The sequence below is a fragment of the Pseudophryne corroboree genome, chromosome 6 (assembly GCF_028390025.1).
Source record: "Pseudophryne corroboree isolate aPseCor3 chromosome 6, aPseCor3.hap2, whole genome shotgun sequence".
In the NCBI taxonomy this organism is placed as follows: domain Eukaryota; kingdom Metazoa; phylum Chordata; class Amphibia; order Anura; family Myobatrachidae; genus Pseudophryne; species Pseudophryne corroboree.
Window position 1 is genome coordinate 644542150 of NC_086449.1, and position 18634 is coordinate 644560783.

At 45.3% G+C, this 18634-nt stretch overlaps 1 protein-coding gene across 6 annotated transcripts in view; it reads right to left on the minus strand.

The window, feature by feature from the left end:
- Positions 1-341: 341 nt before the first annotated feature.
- PDLIM4 (PDZ and LIM domain 4) overlaps positions 342-18634 on the minus strand; it is a 520316-nt gene continuing 502023 nt past the window's right edge. For all 6 annotated transcript variants that reach the window (XM_063928187.1, XM_063928188.1, XM_063928189.1 and 3 more), the window contains 2 exons: positions 5431-5551; positions 342-971 (listed from right to left, as the gene is read on the minus strand). In XM_063928187.1, the coding sequence (XP_063784257.1) occupies positions 767-971; positions 5431-5551 (326 nt within the window). In that variant the 3' untranslated portion in view covers positions 342-766. The remainder of the gene's footprint in view (positions 972-5430; positions 5552-18634) is intronic.

Genomic DNA, 18634 nt, shown 5'->3' on the forward strand with positions numbered 1-18634 from the left:
CTAACTGACAATTCTACAGATCTCCAGGAGGCCTGGAAAACATGCACTGTTGGTAGATCTCGAGGACCGGTTTGGCCAGCCCTGATGTATACAGTATGTATATATATATATATATATATATATATATACACAGAAACAACGAAATTGGCACTGGAGTTCCAATTTCGTTGTTTCTGCATATTACACCTAGCCATAGGTGTTAATGGGGCACCCGACACGTTGTTTTTTCAGTTTCTGTGCGTGCCGGACTTACATACTTTACTATATATATATATATATATATACAGAGAGAGAGAGAGACAGCAGTTTTCATTTGTTTAAAAAAATAACAGGAATCTGGATATTCTACAAACAATATATATTTTATTAGAGCAGGAGTGGAATATTATTCAGTATTTACAGATTTTTGTTGGTGCCCAGAGAGAACATAAAAAGAATGAATGAGAAAATTGCACACATGTAACCTGCAGTATTAACCACATCAGCAATGCAAAACATATGGATAGTTAATGCAAAAGTGTTATAAATCATTCAAAATGGCTTCCCTACAGATATTTTGTTCCGCATAATTCTTTTAGGTAGTAAAATGTATATTGTGAAGCTTTTTTCATTGTGTTACTGCATTGTTTTCTTGGATACAATTTTAGGAATGTAGATGTCTTGTCTCGGAACGTGAAACCATTTTAGCTGGTTTGTTGCAGGAGGGGCTCTTGGAGCATTGCTAACTCCCTGCAGACCTCTCCAGCAACAAATCTCCCTTGATTGCTTACACAAGTTCAACTTTGGCATTAGGATACACAGCCACGACATCATATCCCTCCGGAGGCTTGACTCGCTCCTTGGCGTGAGTTTCGCAGTACAACTGCTCTTCAATAAAGAAATAGCCTCTCTGTTTCAGGTTTAGGCCACAGTCATCACACATGAAACATTCTGGATGATAGAGCTTGTCTCGCGCCTTAACTATTGTACCACTGTGTAATAAGGGAGAGAATACAGTCATTTATTTCACTGCCATTCAAATACCACTATAATAATGGTAACATTCATATAATATGTTTGCCCCCCAATAAAACCGACTTGCTATCTACTCTATACACCAGTGGTTCTCAACCGCGGTCCTCAAGTACCCCAACAGTTCATGTTTTCCAGGTCTCCTCACAGGATTGCAAGTGAAATAATTTGCTCCACCTGTGGGTCTTTTATAATGTGTCAGTGAGTAATGAATACAACTGTTCAACTGCTAGGTGACCTGGAAAACATGAACTGTTGGGGGAACTTGAGGACCGAGGTTGAGAACCACTGCTATACACCACTGAATAATGGTTTGGCGGATTTCCATTCATAACCCCAATAGATAGCAGGGACCATGTTTATTTTTTTTAAAAAGCACAAGGACTGTCTACTTAATCAGCTGTTGCACTCTGAATTGAATTGATAATACACAGGCAAATATAAGCTCTTATTAAATTAGATCATTATATAAAGTAAAATTATATGGATTAAATAAAGGTGGCATGGCATATGTATATTATATATCATTCTTATAAAGGAATAACCGAGGGCTGAATAAGCAGGAAGACAGTTAATCACACAAAGCAGGGAATTAGAGAACAAACAATATTAAACCAGGGAGAGCAGTGTGTCACCTGTTGCTGGGCAGAATTCAAATATTATATCATAAGGATAGTGGGCCAATAGCTGGGTGAAAGGCATAGGCGTGCGCAGGAAGGGTGCCTGGTGCGAACAGGCACCCCATAATGTTCACCCCCCCACCTCGAACCGTCTGTACAGCGAAGCAGAGGACCCGGCCCGGGCAGTCACGGCTCTGTTCACAGTGTCTGGTCGGCCCCTCCCACCAGGCTCAGAGTGGTTTGCGTGTGTCAGCCCAGCCCTCTCTTCCTGCTCCTCGGCTGTATCATTCACTACACTCCCTGGCTGCCTGTGTTGAAGCTGGTTTCCTGCTTCACAGTAATAAACTAAAAAGCCGGGTAGGGGCTGTGGTTACTGGGGGTAATATGGAGGAGGTGGGGGGGGGCACTGTGTTTAATGTGGGTGTGGTATGCAAGGTTGACAGTAACTAGGTCGACCACTATTGGTCAACATTAACTAGGTCAACAGGGTTTCTAGGTCGACAGGGACTCTAGGTCAACAGGTCAAAAGCTTGACATGAGTTTTTTTTTTTGTGTGTGTAATATTCTTCATACAGTGACCAGGAACCCCAGTTAGTGCACCGCGTCCCCTTGCATTCGGGCAAAGTGCCTCACTCCGCTACCACCGCACTCGGCACAGGTTACCGTTCCCAATCGTAGTCCACGTGGATCATAAAGTATGAAAAAGTTTTTAAAAAAGATTATAAACCCCCCCCCCCACTCATGTCGACCTTTTGACCTGTCGACCTAGAACATGTTGAACTAGAGACCCTGTCGACCTGGAAACCCTGTTGACCTAGAATGCATATACACCTAGACCTACCACTCTCTAATTCCACTACTGGGCCAAGTATAGGTTGGGGAAATGTAAGCAGCGATAGGGTGCAGCGGCAGCTATGACTCAGGGTTATGCCGTAGCGGACAGTCAGTGCCGGCCGTTGGTTGCACCATTATGTTTCATTTTATTTCTCTGGGATGTTTTAGATCTACTTTATTATTAGGAACTAGGGAGAAATTAGATTAAGCCAGGTGATTTTACTAAGAGAATGTATAATAGTGATAGACATGCCCCTAGGTGGTGCTAGACACGCCCTTCCGGCGGTGCACCCCCTAATAAAATAACCTGCGCACGCCTATAGTGAAAGGGTTGGTGCTATGTGATTTACTAAAGGGAGAAGACACAAGATATCAGCCTCTTTTTTATCAAGAAAATTCCCTCCTGTCTGATACTTTCCCTTTTTGTGTTTTTCTATCTGTTGCTTTGTGTTGTCTGTGTTGGTATGGTATAGAATGGCAAACGGTGGCCATTATCGCATGTTCTGTTGAGTGCACTGGGAAGCATTTGATTTGGCGTGGATGCCACCTGCATTGGGGGTCCATAATATGTCAGAACATTTGTGTTCTAGAGACTAAAGGACTGTCCTTGCATTGACCACTCTTGCAGGTTCTTTGTGGAATTATATATATACTGTATACACTGATACTGGCGATCGGAATCCCAACACTGCTCGGAATACCGATACCGGGATCCCGACATGGATCACAAAGCCGGCGCTGGGATCCCGAACATAAGCATACCGAGACTGCATGAGAGGTAAGCTGCAGGGGGTCTTTAGGCACCAGCGGAGGGGGTTAGGGTTAGGCTGCGGGGGAGTGAGGGTTAAGTTTAGGCTGCGGGGAGGGAGGGTGTTTAGGGTCAGGCACTACCGGGGAGGTATAAGGTTAGGCTGGGGGGGGGGGGGGGGGGGGGGTTAAGGAGAGTTAGGGGTAGCATACTTACCTAGTAGATGTCAGGATCCTGAGCGTCGGGATGCCACTGTCAGTATTCTGACAGCCGGCATCCCGAGCGCGAGGGTCCCAAACACATATTTATATATATAATCTCCACTGCACTGATTACCTCTTTACTTCTGTGTTACCTTATTCATTTATTTTTAAATCTTAAATAAAACACAGGGTAAAAAAAGTACAAAAGTGTATCCAAAAGCAACCAATAAGCAACTAACTTCACTTTATCCAGTCAACTGTCTGTCTTTGTTTATAAGCAACTGCAATTATTTTCTAAAGTTAACAAGCAGATGAAAACATCCCCCTAATTAATATGCTCTGATGTAATAGTAATTCATAGGGTAGGGTGCAAACAGAAATCAGCGGTAACTGCACCATCAGAGCAGTGTGTGGGGTAATCAAGGGTGTCCAACTGAGTAGCTCCAGGCACCTTGTCCAGGAGAAAAGATCACATAACTCAACATGCGGCAAAGTGAACCTGTCCCTATGTCTGTGTACAGAACACATACCACTCGTCTTCACTGTGACCTTATCCTGCATGGACGGCAGTACAAGCCACCAAGCACACAATGGGGTCTAATCAGAGGTAAGAGCAATTTTTAAAAAAAAATATCAATTTGCTCCTGGAACAAACAATGCCGTAATGCAAAGGGTGTAAATGCAATTTATTTGTTCAGTATGCAAACACTGGCTGCTTTGTTTTTACAATGATGATATTTAATGTCATTAGAATGCTCTCTGTATGGTATGGCAGTACTAGGATGCTCTCTGTATTGTGTGTCAGTAAATAGGATGCTCTGTATGGCATGGTATGGTAATAACTAAGATGCGATTTATATTATATGGTGATTATTTGGATCCTGCATTGTATGGCTGTCATGTGGATGCTCTCTATGGTATGGTGGTGACTCACATGCTCTTGGTATAGTATGGTATCAACTAAAATGCTCTGTGTATTATTACAAAAATAATTTAGATGCTCTCTGTATTATCTGCCCTTAGATATTCTCTCTATACATAGGTTCCTATAATACCTGCCATTGTTGAGACTCAATTTACCTATTGCATGTTGCAATGGGCTCGCCTAACACTAATGTGGCTAGAGAAGATGGGGTGCTAACCCCACCTACTTTTCTGTAGACCCCACTTACTGTTGATTTGGTCTGCCGATGGGAGGTTACAATTTTGTCTATGGGTACTTTAAGTTCCCTATGAAAGCTTGTCACGTAATTGATTTGATCTGCCTTTCCCTATCCACCATCGGTTAAGTCAGTGATCATAGGGCAAAGGTTAGGGGACGGTATAAGTATTAAAATACATTTTATTATTACAGTGAATACACATAACAGATTGGCCAAATAAAGGATATAGGGCCTAATTCAGACCTGATCGCAACAGCAACATTTTCCTCTAATGGGCAAAACCATGTGCACTGCAGGTGCGGCAGATGTAACATGTGCAGAGAGAGTTAGATTTGGGTGGGGTGTGTTCAAACCGAAATTTAAATTGCATTGTAAAAATAAAGCAGCCAGTATTTACCCTGCACAGAAACAATATAACCCACCCAAATCTAACTCTCTCTGCACATGTTATATCTGCCTCCCCTGCAGTGCACATGGTTTTGCCCATTAGAGAAAGATTTTGCTTTTGCAATCAGGTCTGAATTAGGCCCATAGTCCTGAATCACTATCCCGATTACTGCCCTACAGTGGCCCAGCCCTGTCTCAACACATGGATCCACTCAAGTCTCAATAAGGTCTGCCAATAAGCAGATGACAAAGCAGCTCAAAAACACTCTACAGTACTTAAAATAAAAAGACTATCATTTTAAAAATAGTTTTTTCCCCGTCAGTTGTCTTGTTAATAATGTTCCCTCTAAAGTGAGGATTCCGGAAAATAAGTAATTAAAATGTGAACCTTATGAGGAATGGATATGACCCAGAGGAGCTGAATTCACACAATAAAAAATGAAATGACTGCAAATGTTACTTACACAATGCCATTCCCACATCTGGTACACTCCGGGATCAGCTGTAAGCCAGTCAGTGGGCTGCTGAGCTTAGACACTGGTGACTTGACGTTTCTGGCACTGGCTGGTCGTTCTACCTTCTCACCTGACAAAGAACAAATAGTGTATAAAGTTACGTTGTGAATGTGAATGCTGCCAGAAACACTAACATACTAACTGTAACACGGACAATCACCGACATATCTGACAGATCTAATACAGCTGGGTGATGGGTTTCTGTACTTCTGAAAGATTAGGAGTAGCAATAAGAAATAAACAAGGCAGCTGGTTCCATGAAAAATAAACAGTAAGTAGGAGCTCTGTGGCCTCTTGCAGACAAATGTTACCAAACAACTAACTACATTAGCGTTTTACTGTCATTACAGACTGTGCTAGAAACATTACAGAAGCTGATTTGTTGCAACTACTCCACTTTGGGGTCAATTCAATTAGTGTCGGAAATTTCCGACAAATCGGAAAAACTGCACTTTTTTACTTTTTTAGGTTGAATCTGGATTCGGCCTATTCAATTCCTGTGCCGTTTTTCCAGACTTGTCAGAAAACACGTGGATCGGCAGATAAGCCGCGGATCCACGGTTGCTGTCGAATTTGCGGGTGTTTCTGAGTTTTTTGGTCCGTTCTTGACAATGCCAATTTGATTTAAACAAAAGTTAAATCTGCATTGTCGAAAACAGACCAAAAACTTGTTGAAAACGCCCGCAATTGAACAGGGGGTGTTGGAATAGAGCCGTATTTCCGACTTGTCAGAAACTGCGACTCTAATTGAATAGACCCTTTTAGCTCTCTCCAAGATTTGATAAATCTCGCCCACTGTTACTAATTTCTGCACGCCTGTAAAGTCGGCATCTCTTTGTGTATAGACTCCCATTCACTTGAGTGCACACAAAGGTCAACACTCATAGGAAGACGTGCATGCTATGTTAGAATATTTGTCAGGGTCACTGCTATCATTGGCTGAACTAAGAAAGTTGGCGCCTAAAACATAGAAGGAGTCATGTTAACCATTTAGGCCCACCAGGGGCGTATCAAGAGAGAAGGAGATCTGTGTGCAGTCTCTGCCCAGGTCCCCTACTTTCAAGGCGGCAGAGCAAGAGACTCTGGGTACTAGGATCATCATGAGACCCTAGCACTGTCCCAGAGTCTAGTGCGCCAGTCAGACCCACATGTAACAGCCTGTGAGATGTGGGCAGCTGCAAGATGTCCGCTAGAGTTAAAGCGACAATTTTTTTTTAGGCAAAACCAGGTTGGTTTTGATTGAAAACAAGCTGTCACTAAATCTATCAGCTACAAGGCAAAAATCTGCCCACATCTTGCAGGCAGTTACGTTTGGGACTTAGGGTCTGATTTAGAGGTACATGCAGTCATGGCCTCAACTGCATCTTTTTCCGCAACAGCACCTGCGTCTTTATACAGATTTGGTATGGGAGACCGGCAGCCAGTATGCCAGCAGTCAGAATACAGACGCTAGCATTTTGACTGCTTGGAATCCCGACAGGGGTCAGGAGGTACGGACCACCAAATTGAACCCTACCCCTAATCCTCCCCGCAGCCTAAATCTAACCCTCCCTTCCCGCAACCTAACCCTAACCCTAACCCTCCCTCCCCACAGCCTAAACCTAACCCTTCCTTCCCGCAGCCTAACCCTAACCCCCCAGGATACTTACGTTCGGGATTCCAGCGGTCGGGATTTCAGTGGTCGGCGTTGATATTCTAACAGGTGTCAGGATTCTGGCGCTAGAATTCTCACTGCCGGGAATTGACTATATTCCATTGCAGCATGTACTAAGACACACCATCATTGCACCATCGCTTGCAACATCAAAGATTGACCCGACCCTATGACAGGAGCAATTCCACTGTCTGAACATGACCATCTGAATCAGTACTAACCACATAATGCCCACGTCTGGCTAGCCAACCCATTAACTCAAAGAAACGCTCACCAAAATTCCATCACTGAGTGTAATTTCAAACTGTGTCTTAGGGCTTAATTCAAGGTTGATTGCAAAACAACATTTTACTCTAATGGGCAAAACCATGTGCACTGCTGGTGGGGCAGATATAACATGTTAGATTTGGGTGGGTTATATTGTTTATGTGCAGGGTAAATACTGGCTGCTTTATTTTTACACTGCAATTTAGATTTCAGTTTGAACAAAGCCCACCCAAATCTAAATCTCTCTGCACATGTTATATCTGCCCCGCCTGCACTGCACATGGTTTTGCCCATTAGAGGAAAATGTTGTTTTGCAATCAATCTTGAATTAGGCCCTTAGAGCGCTAACCATTGGGACACATGCACAGTGCGACTCAGACGCATTTTCAGACTGAAAGCACTGGCCGCGTGTGTGCGTCACAGGCACTATGTGCACCTCTTATTCAGGACCTTAGTGATTTTATTTTGCCCCTTCCTCATTGACTGACACTGGAGAAGAAGGGGGTGTTTAATCTTTTAACTAGAACGCACCCTGTGTGTTTTCTAGCTTCCGTAGAGATGCTGCCAGTTATAGGTTGGGAGTGTCACGCTGGGCTGTGATGTCACTGACATGAAGGAGTACGAGCCAGCAGCAGCACCGAGTCAGACATCCTCCTCCTCAGCCTGCTGCACTCCCTCCATCTTGCTCCATGTAAGGCTTGAAGCAGGAGGATATGTGGCACAATAACTGTGAATATAGACCTTCTGAGATGGTGTGCCTGAGGCGCGGGGGGCACCCCCCAGTACCCTTCCGCTGGCCTTGATATGTGTTACTATAACGTGCAGAGTAGCTTGATAGTCTAATAAGCAAATAAGCAGCTTAGATGTCAGATATTACTGGCCGACACTGAAATTGCCAGGAAATATTAAATATCATCAAAAGTACATTTTCTAAACTTAAAAAAAACTGGGATTTTTCTATAATAATATGCAACTGACTTGGCCTTAGTTTTATTTATACCCCTGTCATGCCGCCTGAGGCAGATCGCACCCAGCAGACTGACACAGGAGCTCCCAAGCTGCACCCTGCCTCAGGCGCCCCGCTGTTGCTGTCTGCAACCCGGCATATTGCCCGAGTTGGTGACATCAGCAGCGACGTGGTGGGGGCGGATCCAAAAGGGATGGCCCCTGCTCAATTGCTAGTCCTGTAGCCACCAGGTCAGCGACAGACGAACCTCCGGAGTCAAAGTGATCTGCAGAGGGCAAGAATGAAATTGTCAAAATACCGACACCATCAGGCCAAGTACTTGCATCGCAGAGTGTATCGACACTCTGGGGCAACAAAGGAAGCATCTTATCCTGTCTTGAAGTCTCAAGACTTTTTCTGGAGACAGAAACAGTTGTTGACTGTGTGTGTCCAGGAGTGCTCCCAGGTGCACCATGCTCTGAGGTGGGACCAGGGGGTTTTATCGCATTTTCCCTTTAGTACATCCTGCCCTGAAAGTGAAACCACACAGCAGATACAGGCACACACAGTCACAGGCAATGCAAATCATTATTATGACAATAAAACTGCACTGGACTAGTATATGTACAGAATATATATATATATATATATATATATATATATATATATATAATATATAATATATATATATACACACACATATAAAACACAGCACAGTCCTAGACCGGAGGTATATATCAGAATACTCATACAATATATCCTGTAATAGGTACACTTTTTCTTAACCAACGCTGTCTGTATAAAGACATGTAGAATACTCAAGTGTTTGTAAAGTCACAGCGCTGTATACAGGCGGCTTTACAAGGGAGACGTTTCCCTGCAGTCCCAGAGACCAGCCGCAACTATGCTTAGAAAATTGCTCCCAGCGTCTCAGTCAGGGAGTGAGGGAGAGTGTGAGGCAGCTCCAGGGTGGGAAAATCTGCAGTAGATGGCGTCCTGGGCTGGGGAGAGGCTACAGGTCAAGCGCCAGCTCCCCTATGCTGGACTTCCACCCCATGTACTAGCGAGCCTTATTAAATGGGGCGTTAGTACACCCAACCTGTGCTCTATTGCCCTGGTGGTCTAGTGGGGTCCCTGCTCGGTGACAGTGTCCACGCCAGCGCAGCGACCCGTCTCCCTAGGATGAAACACAATTTAATGGCTGGTCCCGTCTGGGAGAACCGACCCTCTTACCTCCTCTCCGTAGCAGCCACGCGAACCAGGAGAGCGCCTGTGACTGTGTGCCTAAAGCCAGAGCGTCTCCGCCGCAAGTACCCATGAACAGGCCATGGGAGTATGCGACGCCACTTGGGAAGTGAAGGAGCTGCAGCGCTGAAGTGTCACCATGACATACAGCGCTGACAGCCCAGTTTTGAAGAAATTTTCTATCAGAAAAAGCTTTTTCAGGGCTGCCCAGTGCAGCCCACCTGTTAAGTGACCTGCTGCTGCAGACACCAACTGAAATGGAGCTCACAGTGCCTGGAGGCGGGGTTATAGAGGAGGCCCCAATGCATCCTGGGACAGCCTTAAGCTTTAGCTTGTTGGTGCCTCTGGGTCAAGATCCATTCTACACCCCGATGTTTCCCTGTGGAAACCAATGTAACCTGCTGCAGGACACTGGGGGTAATTCAGACCTGATCATTAGCAGCAAATTTATTAGCAGTTGGGCAAAACCATGGGGGTCATTCCGACCCATTCGCGCGCTTCGGTTCTTCGCTGCAGTGCGAACTGATCGGAACTGTGCATGCGCGGTGGCCGCAATGCCGGCAGCGGCCAGAATAAAGAAGAAAGTTATCGCTAGCCTGGTCGCAAGAAGAGTGACAGTGGGGAGGCGTTCCGGGGGGCGTCTACTCACCGTTTTCCGGGCGCGGAGATCCGAACGCAGGTGTGTCCAGGCGTTTGGAGGGTGGATGTCTGACGTCAATCCCGGGACCTTCGTCGCTGGATCCGTCACACAGGGTAATTAAGTCTGACCCTGGTCTTTTTTTGCAGGAATCTTTTTTAGCATAGCAGGGATGCACAAGCTATTGCATCCTTGCTATGCTAAAATACACTCCCCCACAGGCGGCATCTAGTTAATCGCACGAGCAGCAAAAAGTTGCTACGTGCGATCAACTCGGAATGACCCCCTATGTGCACTGCAGGGTGGGCAGATATAACATGTGCAGAGAGAGTTAGATTTGGTCTCTGCAAATGTTATATCTGCCCCCCCCTGCAGTGCACATGGTTTTGCCCAACTGCTAACAAATTTGATGCTACGATCAGGTCTAAATTACACCATTTGTATTAGTATGAGTAGAAAGTGTTATTTGGTAAATGTTTTACCTTGTCAATTATAAATTAAGTTTTAGTCACAATTCTGTATTCCAATGCCTGATTCTGACATTTATGAAGTTTTTCATATGTTAACGATGAAAGGGTGGAATGATCAGGAAAATGTTATAAACTCAAAGTACTGTAAGTTGTTGGAAATCTTGAGATGAATGAGATCTATGATCTTTGCCTTCATCTAGACTCCAAGAGCACAATGCGAGCTAAAGGTCTTCTGTGCGTTTAGTGAGATAATTACTGAAAAGGAACCAGCTACTCAATGTGTTCCTCTGCTGGACAGACACAGGGCATGCTCTCCGCCACAATGACATGCCAGTAGGAAGCCACAGAAACATCCCACGCATTCTTGTCTATTGTTTTAAGAGAACTTGGACTGCGTGGTTGCACTGCTCACCCTGTGATAACACAAAGCCTTTTCTTCATACCACTGTTGTCAGACCAGCAGTACAGTTCCTTGCTGGATACTGGCAGATACTGAAGCTAGAGGAACTGTTTTTGTTGGCAGCGATGTTATTATTATTATAATACAGAATAGTAACAAACTATGCAGCCCTTCCTGAATTATTAAATCTGTGCCGAAATATTTGGAGTTCTGCAAAGATCTGCAATGAATTAGCGATGGCATTAGCTTATACTGAGTATATCTCTCTTTGGAGTTCTAAATGTTAAGAGAACGGAGGACATTTCATATGTCCATAGTGATATAACATCATTTCTGAGTAGTGTACTGAATGGAGCAGCAAGGACAGGTGGAGGTGTGTCCATGGTAACTGCTTTACCTATGAGGTTACTGAGGAATCAGGTGATGGGAGGGGCTTAGCCCTTATGAGGGGAGGATTGATTAAGTTCTCCCTCTTTTCCTCAGGAAAAATTGAACAGTGAATTGCTCTGTGTTTGTGTTGTACTGAATTGTTTATAACTGCGGATTTGTTGTATCTCTATTTTTCTCCCCCTTTTTTCTTTAATCTTTCCTTTATCTCACTATTTTTTACTTTAACATGCCAAGGCCCAGCTGTGCTGCGGGTCCCCCTATCCGTTTTATTGAAAGCGGTGGAAGGGGTACCGCTGAGTCTGTGTCAAGTGGGGGACAGATGATTTCAGCACAGGGAAGACGGCGAGGTGTACTAAATGTGGGTGGTAATCCTGCCGCCAGAGGTCAGGCTCGACCTCCTGAGAGAGCTGTGGTGGGCGGAGCTGCGTCACGCAGAGGCAGGGTGGCCAGCTTGTCTCTGTCACGCGCTGGTGGCGTACTTAGTGGTGTGAGTGCTAATCCTTTGGAAGTGCAGACCGGAGGTACGATGTCTCGGAGCGTGGGTGCCATGGTGGAATCACGGAGTAGGGTGATATGGAGAGCGGTAATGTCAAGAGGGGTTACCTCAGGATTGCATGTTCTGGAGGTGCGCCGCGGTCATCCCGTGGGTGACCATGGCAGGCAGAGGCAATCATTGCAGAACCGGACTTTCCAGAGGTGAGCAATCTGGAAGGGGCACAAGTGAACAATTGGTGATGCAAGGATTGGGCGCACCTTATAGAGGCGGTAACAGGGAGAGGGCCAGCTTAAGGGATGCCTATGGAATCACAGAGGGAGTTGGTCAGCGCGCGGGTACTTCAGTCCTGGAAAATGCTGGTGTGCAGCAGAGAATTGAGCCTGTTAACTTGAGTATGAGGGGCAGAAGTGTGGCGTCTGAGGTAAATCAAAGCAGGCGTACGGTTCCTAGGTGAACTACCATGCAAAAATTAACCAGGCGCTAATATACCACAACCCAACTAAAATGGTTGTGTTAATACAATGTTTATTATCAATATTTAAACCAATACAATATATGTTCAAGCTGCAAGAAAAAATTGACTTGGGGTAAATCAAGTCAAACAGAGAGAAACCGGCACTTTAAAGTCCCTGGTAACTTGGAAACAACAAACACATAGATTCCTGCGCTAATTAACTCTACAGAATGATATGGCTCAGAGTTTGCTTGACTCAATAAAAACAAAACAAAAAGGATAATTAAATATACTTTATATGATTCTTTTTTATTTTTATCACACATACATACATGTATGTTTATAAATTAATTTAAGAATAAATTGATTAGACCGGTCTAAATAAAACATATATCAAAAAAGCAAAAAACAAAACATAATAATAAGCTAATAATAAGCTAAAGGAGGTGGATCATACGTAAACTCCTGTGCACAGAAAAATCAATAAAAATACTAAAAATAAGTCCTTTGTATAGGATCGTGCAAATAGTTTGACCAGCTATAAATTGCAACAGTGTCTCGTTATATTTTGTAGTGTTAGACACTCTTCATCAAATTGCCACTCAGCCAAAAAATGCAACAGGTAAGTGTGACAAACGCTCCACAACGGAACTTTACATATGGTTCGCACCTGAATCTGACATGCGGAACAGGAAAATATTGTGAGACGGTCTCGGGCTGCGGGAAGGCGCTTCGCTGGCGCCTGGTATGTTATTGTTAATTACCCCGACTTCCAGGCTCTGTAAGTCCGCGTCTTCGGGTGCCGTATGCAGACACCTGCGTCCCGTTAATAAGCACACCTTCACCGTTGATTCTCCTAGGTGAAGGTGTTCATATACAGACGGTTCCTAGGTGTTCATATACAGACGCCGTGCGTTTAGGACGTAAAGGTGCTGTCTGGAATTCGTCTGAGGTGACATCTATATGCACTTCAGTAATATCAGCACTGGTCCCTGTTCTTACTGTGGGTCATGCTGAGGGGAGAGTCTTGAGGGGGCAGAATCCCTCCATGATTAATGAGTCTAGTAAAGTGAAGCAGCGGCCATGGGGGTTCACGTGCCTGGTCACACAGGAAAGTGGGGGTAATGAGATACTTGATGAGTGTCTAGTGGATGTTTCCCCTTGCATTTCTCCTGCAGAATCTTTGATTGTCCCTGAACTACAGGAGGCTTCAGGGGAAATGGCGGCTGTGGTCAAATCCGCTCTGGACGATGGCGGTAGATTTTATGGTGAGTCTGATTTTGGCTTTGAAGCGTGTCAGGAGGGTGCAGTAGCCAGTTTGGGCAATAAGTCAGTGGTTAAGGAGAAAACATGCAAGCAAAAATCTGCAGATAAGTGAAAACATAGGCACAGGCGCAGGAAGGAGAGTGGTTCATCCACATCTTCCTCTGAGTCCTCAGATTCAGTAGATAGTGATTGCAGTGGTTGCAAGAGAAAACACAAAAGAAGACGCAAACACAGCAGTTCTAGTTAGTGATGAGCGGGTTCGGTTCCTCGGAATCCGAATCCGCCCGAACTTCAGCTTTTTTTACACGGGTCCGAGCAGGCTCGGATCCTCCCGCCTTGCTCGGTTAACCCGAGCGCGCCCGAACGTCATCATCCCGCTGTCGGATTCTCGCGAGGCTCGGATTCTATCGCGAGACTCGGATTCTATATAAGGAGCCGCGCGTCGCCGCCATTTTCACACGTGCATTGAGATTGATAGGGAGAGGACGTGGCTGGCGTCCTCTCCGTTTAGAATAGAAATAGATAGAGAGTGAGAGTGAGACACTTGATTTACTGGAGCTTAGGAGTACTCAGAGAGTGCAGAGTTTACTAGTAGTGACTGACCAGTGACCACCAGTGCAGTTTTATTATTTAATATAATCCGTTCTCTGCCTGAAAAAAAACGATACACAGTGACACAGTACCATATCTGTGCTCAGCCTCAGTGTGCTGCATCATCTATGTTGTATATCTGACTGTGCTGAGTGCTCACTGCTCATACAGCTTAATTGTGGGGGAGACTGGGGAGCAGTTATAGCAGGAGTACATATTTAACAGTGCACACTTTTGCTGCCAGAGTGCCACTGCCAGTGTGACTGACCAGTGACCACTGACCACCAGTATATTGTGATTGTCTGCCTGAAAAAGTTAAACACTCGTCGTGTGGTGTTTTTATTCTATAAACGCATTCTGCTGACAGTGTCCAGCAGGTCCGTCATTATATAATATATACCTGTCCGGCTGCAGTAGTGATATATATATATTTTTTATATCATTATCATCCAGTCTATATTAGCAGCAGACGCAGTACGGTAGTCCACGGCTGTAGCTACCTCTGTGTCGGCAGTCGCCTTGTCCATCCATAATTGTATACCACCTACCTGTGGTGTTTTGTTTTTTTTCAATCTTCTTGATACTACTAGTAGCTTACTTTAGGAGTCTGCAGTGCTGACAGTGTCCAGCAGGTCCGTCATTATATAATATATACCTGTCCGGCTGCAGTAGTGATATATATATATTTTTTATATCATTATCATCCAGTCTATATTAGCAGCAGACGCAGTACGGTAGTCCACGGCTGTAGCTACCTCTGTGTCGGCAGTCGCTCGTCCATCCATAATTGTATACCACCTACCTGTGGTGTTTTTGTTTTTTTTCAATCTTCTTGATACTACTAGTAGCTTACTTTAGGAGTCTGCAGTGCTGACAGTGTCCAGCAGGTCCGTCATTATATAATATATACCTGTCCGGCTGCAGTAGTGATATATATATATTTTTTATATCATTATCATCCAGTCTATATTAGCAGCAGACGCAGTACGGTAGTCCACGGCTGTAGCTACCTCTGTGTCGGCAGTCGCTCGTCCATCCATAATTGTATACCACCTACCTGTGGTGTTTTTTTTTTTTTTCAATCTTCTTGATACTACTAGTAGCTTACTTTAGGAGTCTGCAGTGCTGACAGTGTCCAGCAGGTCCGTCATTATATAATATATACCTGTCCGGCTGCAGTAGTGATATATATATATTTTTCTCTATCGTCCTAAGTGGATGCTGGGGTTCCTGAAAGGACCATGGGGAATAGCGGCTCCGCAGGAGACAGGGCACAAAAAAGTAAAGCTTTTACCAGATCAGGTGGTGTGCACTGGCTCCTCCCCCTATGACCCTCCTCCAGACTCCAGTTAGATTTTTGTGCCCGGCCGAGAAGGGTGCAATCTAGGTGGCTCTCCTAAAGAGCTGCTTAGAGAAAGTTTAGCTTAGGTTTTTTACTTTACAGTGAGTCCTGCTGGCAACAGGATCACTGCAACGAGGGACTTAGGGGAGAAGTAGTGAACTCACCTGCGTGCAGAGTGGATTTGCTGCTTGGCTACTGGACACTAGCTCCAGAGGGACGATCACAGGTACAGCCTGGATGGTCACCGGAGCCGCGCCGCCGGCCCCCTTGCAGACGCTGAAGAGAGAAGAGGTCCAAAATCGGCGGCTGAAGACTCCTCAGTCTTCTTAAGGTAGCGCACAGCACTGCAGCTGTGCGCCATTTTCCTCTCAGCACACTTCACACAACAGTCACTGAGGGTGCAGAGCGCTGGGGGGGGCGCTCTGAGAGGCAAATAAAAACCTTATTAGAGGCAAAAAATACCTCACATATAGCCCACAGAGGCTATATGGAGATATTTAACCCCTGCCTAACTTCAAAAATAGCGGGAGACGAGCCCGCCGAAAAAGGGGCGGGGCCTATCTCCTCAGCACACAGCGCCATTTTCTCTCACAGAAAAGCTGGAGAGAAGGCTCCCAGGCTCTCCCCTGCACTGCACTACAGAAACAGGGTTAAAACAGAGAGGGGGGGCACTGATTTTGGCGATATTGTATATATATAAAAGATGCTATAAGGGAGAAACACTTATATAAGGTTGTCCCTATATAATTATAGCGTTTTTGGTGTGTGCTGGCAGACTCTCCCTCTGTCTCCCCAAAGGGCTAGTGGGTCCTGTCCTCTGTCAGAGCATTCCCGGTGTGTGTGCTGTGTGTCGGTACGTGTGTGTCGACATGTATGAGGACGATGTTGGTGAGGAGGCGGAGAAATTGCCTGTAATGGTGATGTCACTCTCTAGGGAGTCGACACCGGAATGGATGGCTTATTTAGAGAATTACGTGAGAATGTCAACACGCTGCAAGGTCGGTTGACGACATGAGACGGCCGACAATCTATTAGGACCGGTCCAGGCGTCTCAGAAACACCGTCAGGGGTTTTTAAAAACGCCCATTTACCTCAGTCGGTCGACACAGACACAGACACGGACACTGAATACAGTGTCGACGGTGAATAAACAAACGTATTTCTCATTAGGGCCACACGTTAAGGGCAATGAAGGAGGTGTTACGTGTTTCTGATACTACAAGTACCACAAGAAAGGGTATTATGTGGGAGTGAAAAAACTACCTGTAGTTTTTCCTGAATCAGATAAAATAAAATGAAGTGTGTGATGATGCGTAGGGTTACCCCGATAGCAAATATTGGCGTTATACCCTTTCCCGCCAGAAATTAGGGTACGTTGGGAAACACCCCTTAGGGTGATAAGGCGCTCACACGCTTATCAAGTGGCGTTACCGTCTTCAGATACGGCCGCCCTCAAGGAGCCAGCTGATAGGAAGCTGGAAAAATATCCTAAAAAGTATATACACACATACGGTGGTTATACTGCGACCAGCGATCGCCATCAGCCTGGAGATGCAGTGCTGGGTTGGCTTGGTCGGATTCCCTGACTGAAAATATTTTATTCATGTAGAGCATTTAATAGGATGCATTCTATATATATGTATGTGAGATGCACAGAGGGATATTTGCTCTCTGGCATCAAGATAAGTGCGTTGTCCATATCTCCCAGAAGATGTCAGGGACACGACAGTGGTCAGGTGATACAGATCCCATACGGCAGATGGAAGTATTGCTGTATAAAGGGAAGGAGTTATTTGGGGGTCGGTCCATCGGACCTGGGGACCACAGCAACAGCTGGGAAATCCAACCCTTTTTACCCCAAGTTACATCTCAGCTAAAAAAGACACCGTCTTTTCAGCCTCAATCTTTCCTTTCCCATGAGGGCATGCAGGCAAAAGGCCAGTCATATCTGCCCAGACATAGAGGTAAGGGAAGTAGACTGCAGCAGGCAGCCCTTTCCCAGGAAAAGAAGCCCTCCACCGCGTCTGCCAAGTCCTCAGCATGACGCTGGGGCCGTGCAAGCGGACTCAAGGTGGGGGGGTAGTCTCAAGAGTCTCAGGGCGCAGTGGGATCACTCGCAAGTTGACCCCTAGATCGTACGAGTATTATCCCAGGGGTAAAGATTGGAGAGTCGAGACATCTTCTCCTCGCAGGTTCCTGAAGTCTGCTTTACCAACGGCTCCCTCCGACAGGGAGGCAGCATTGGAAACAATTCACAAGCTGTATATCCAGCAGGTGATAATCAAAGTACCCCTCCTACGACAAGGAAAAGGGTATTATTTTTCCACACTATATTGTGGTACTGAAGCCAGACGGCTTGGTGACACATAGTCTAAATCTAAAATGTTTTGAACACTTACATAAAAGGTTCAAATCGAGATAAAGTCACTCAGAGCAGTGATAGCGAACCGGAAAAAAGGGGACTATATGGTGTCCCTGGACATCAAGGATTACCTCCATGTCCAAATTTTGTCCTTCTCATCAAGGGTACCTCTGGTTCGTGGTACAGAACTGTCAATATCAGTTTCAGACGATGCCGTTTGAATTATCCACGGCACCCCGGGCCTTTTTACCAAGGTAATGGCCGAAAAGATGTTTCTTCAAAGAAAAAAGGCATCTAAATTATCCCTTACTTGCACGACCTAAAAAGGGCAAGTTCCAGAGAACAGTTGGAGGTCGGAAGAGCACTATCTAAAGTAGTTCTTCGACGGCACGACTGGATTCTAAATATTCCAAGAATCGCAGCTGTTTTCCGACGATACGTCTGCTGTTCCTAGGGATGATTCTGGACACGGTTCAGAAAAAGGTTTTTCTTCCCGAGGAAAAAGCCAAGGAGTTATCCGACCTGTCAGGAACCTCCTAAAACCAGGAAAGGTGTCTGTACATCAATGCACAAGAGTCCTGGGAAAAATGGTGGCTTTTTACGAAGCAATTCCATTCGGCAGATTCCATGCAA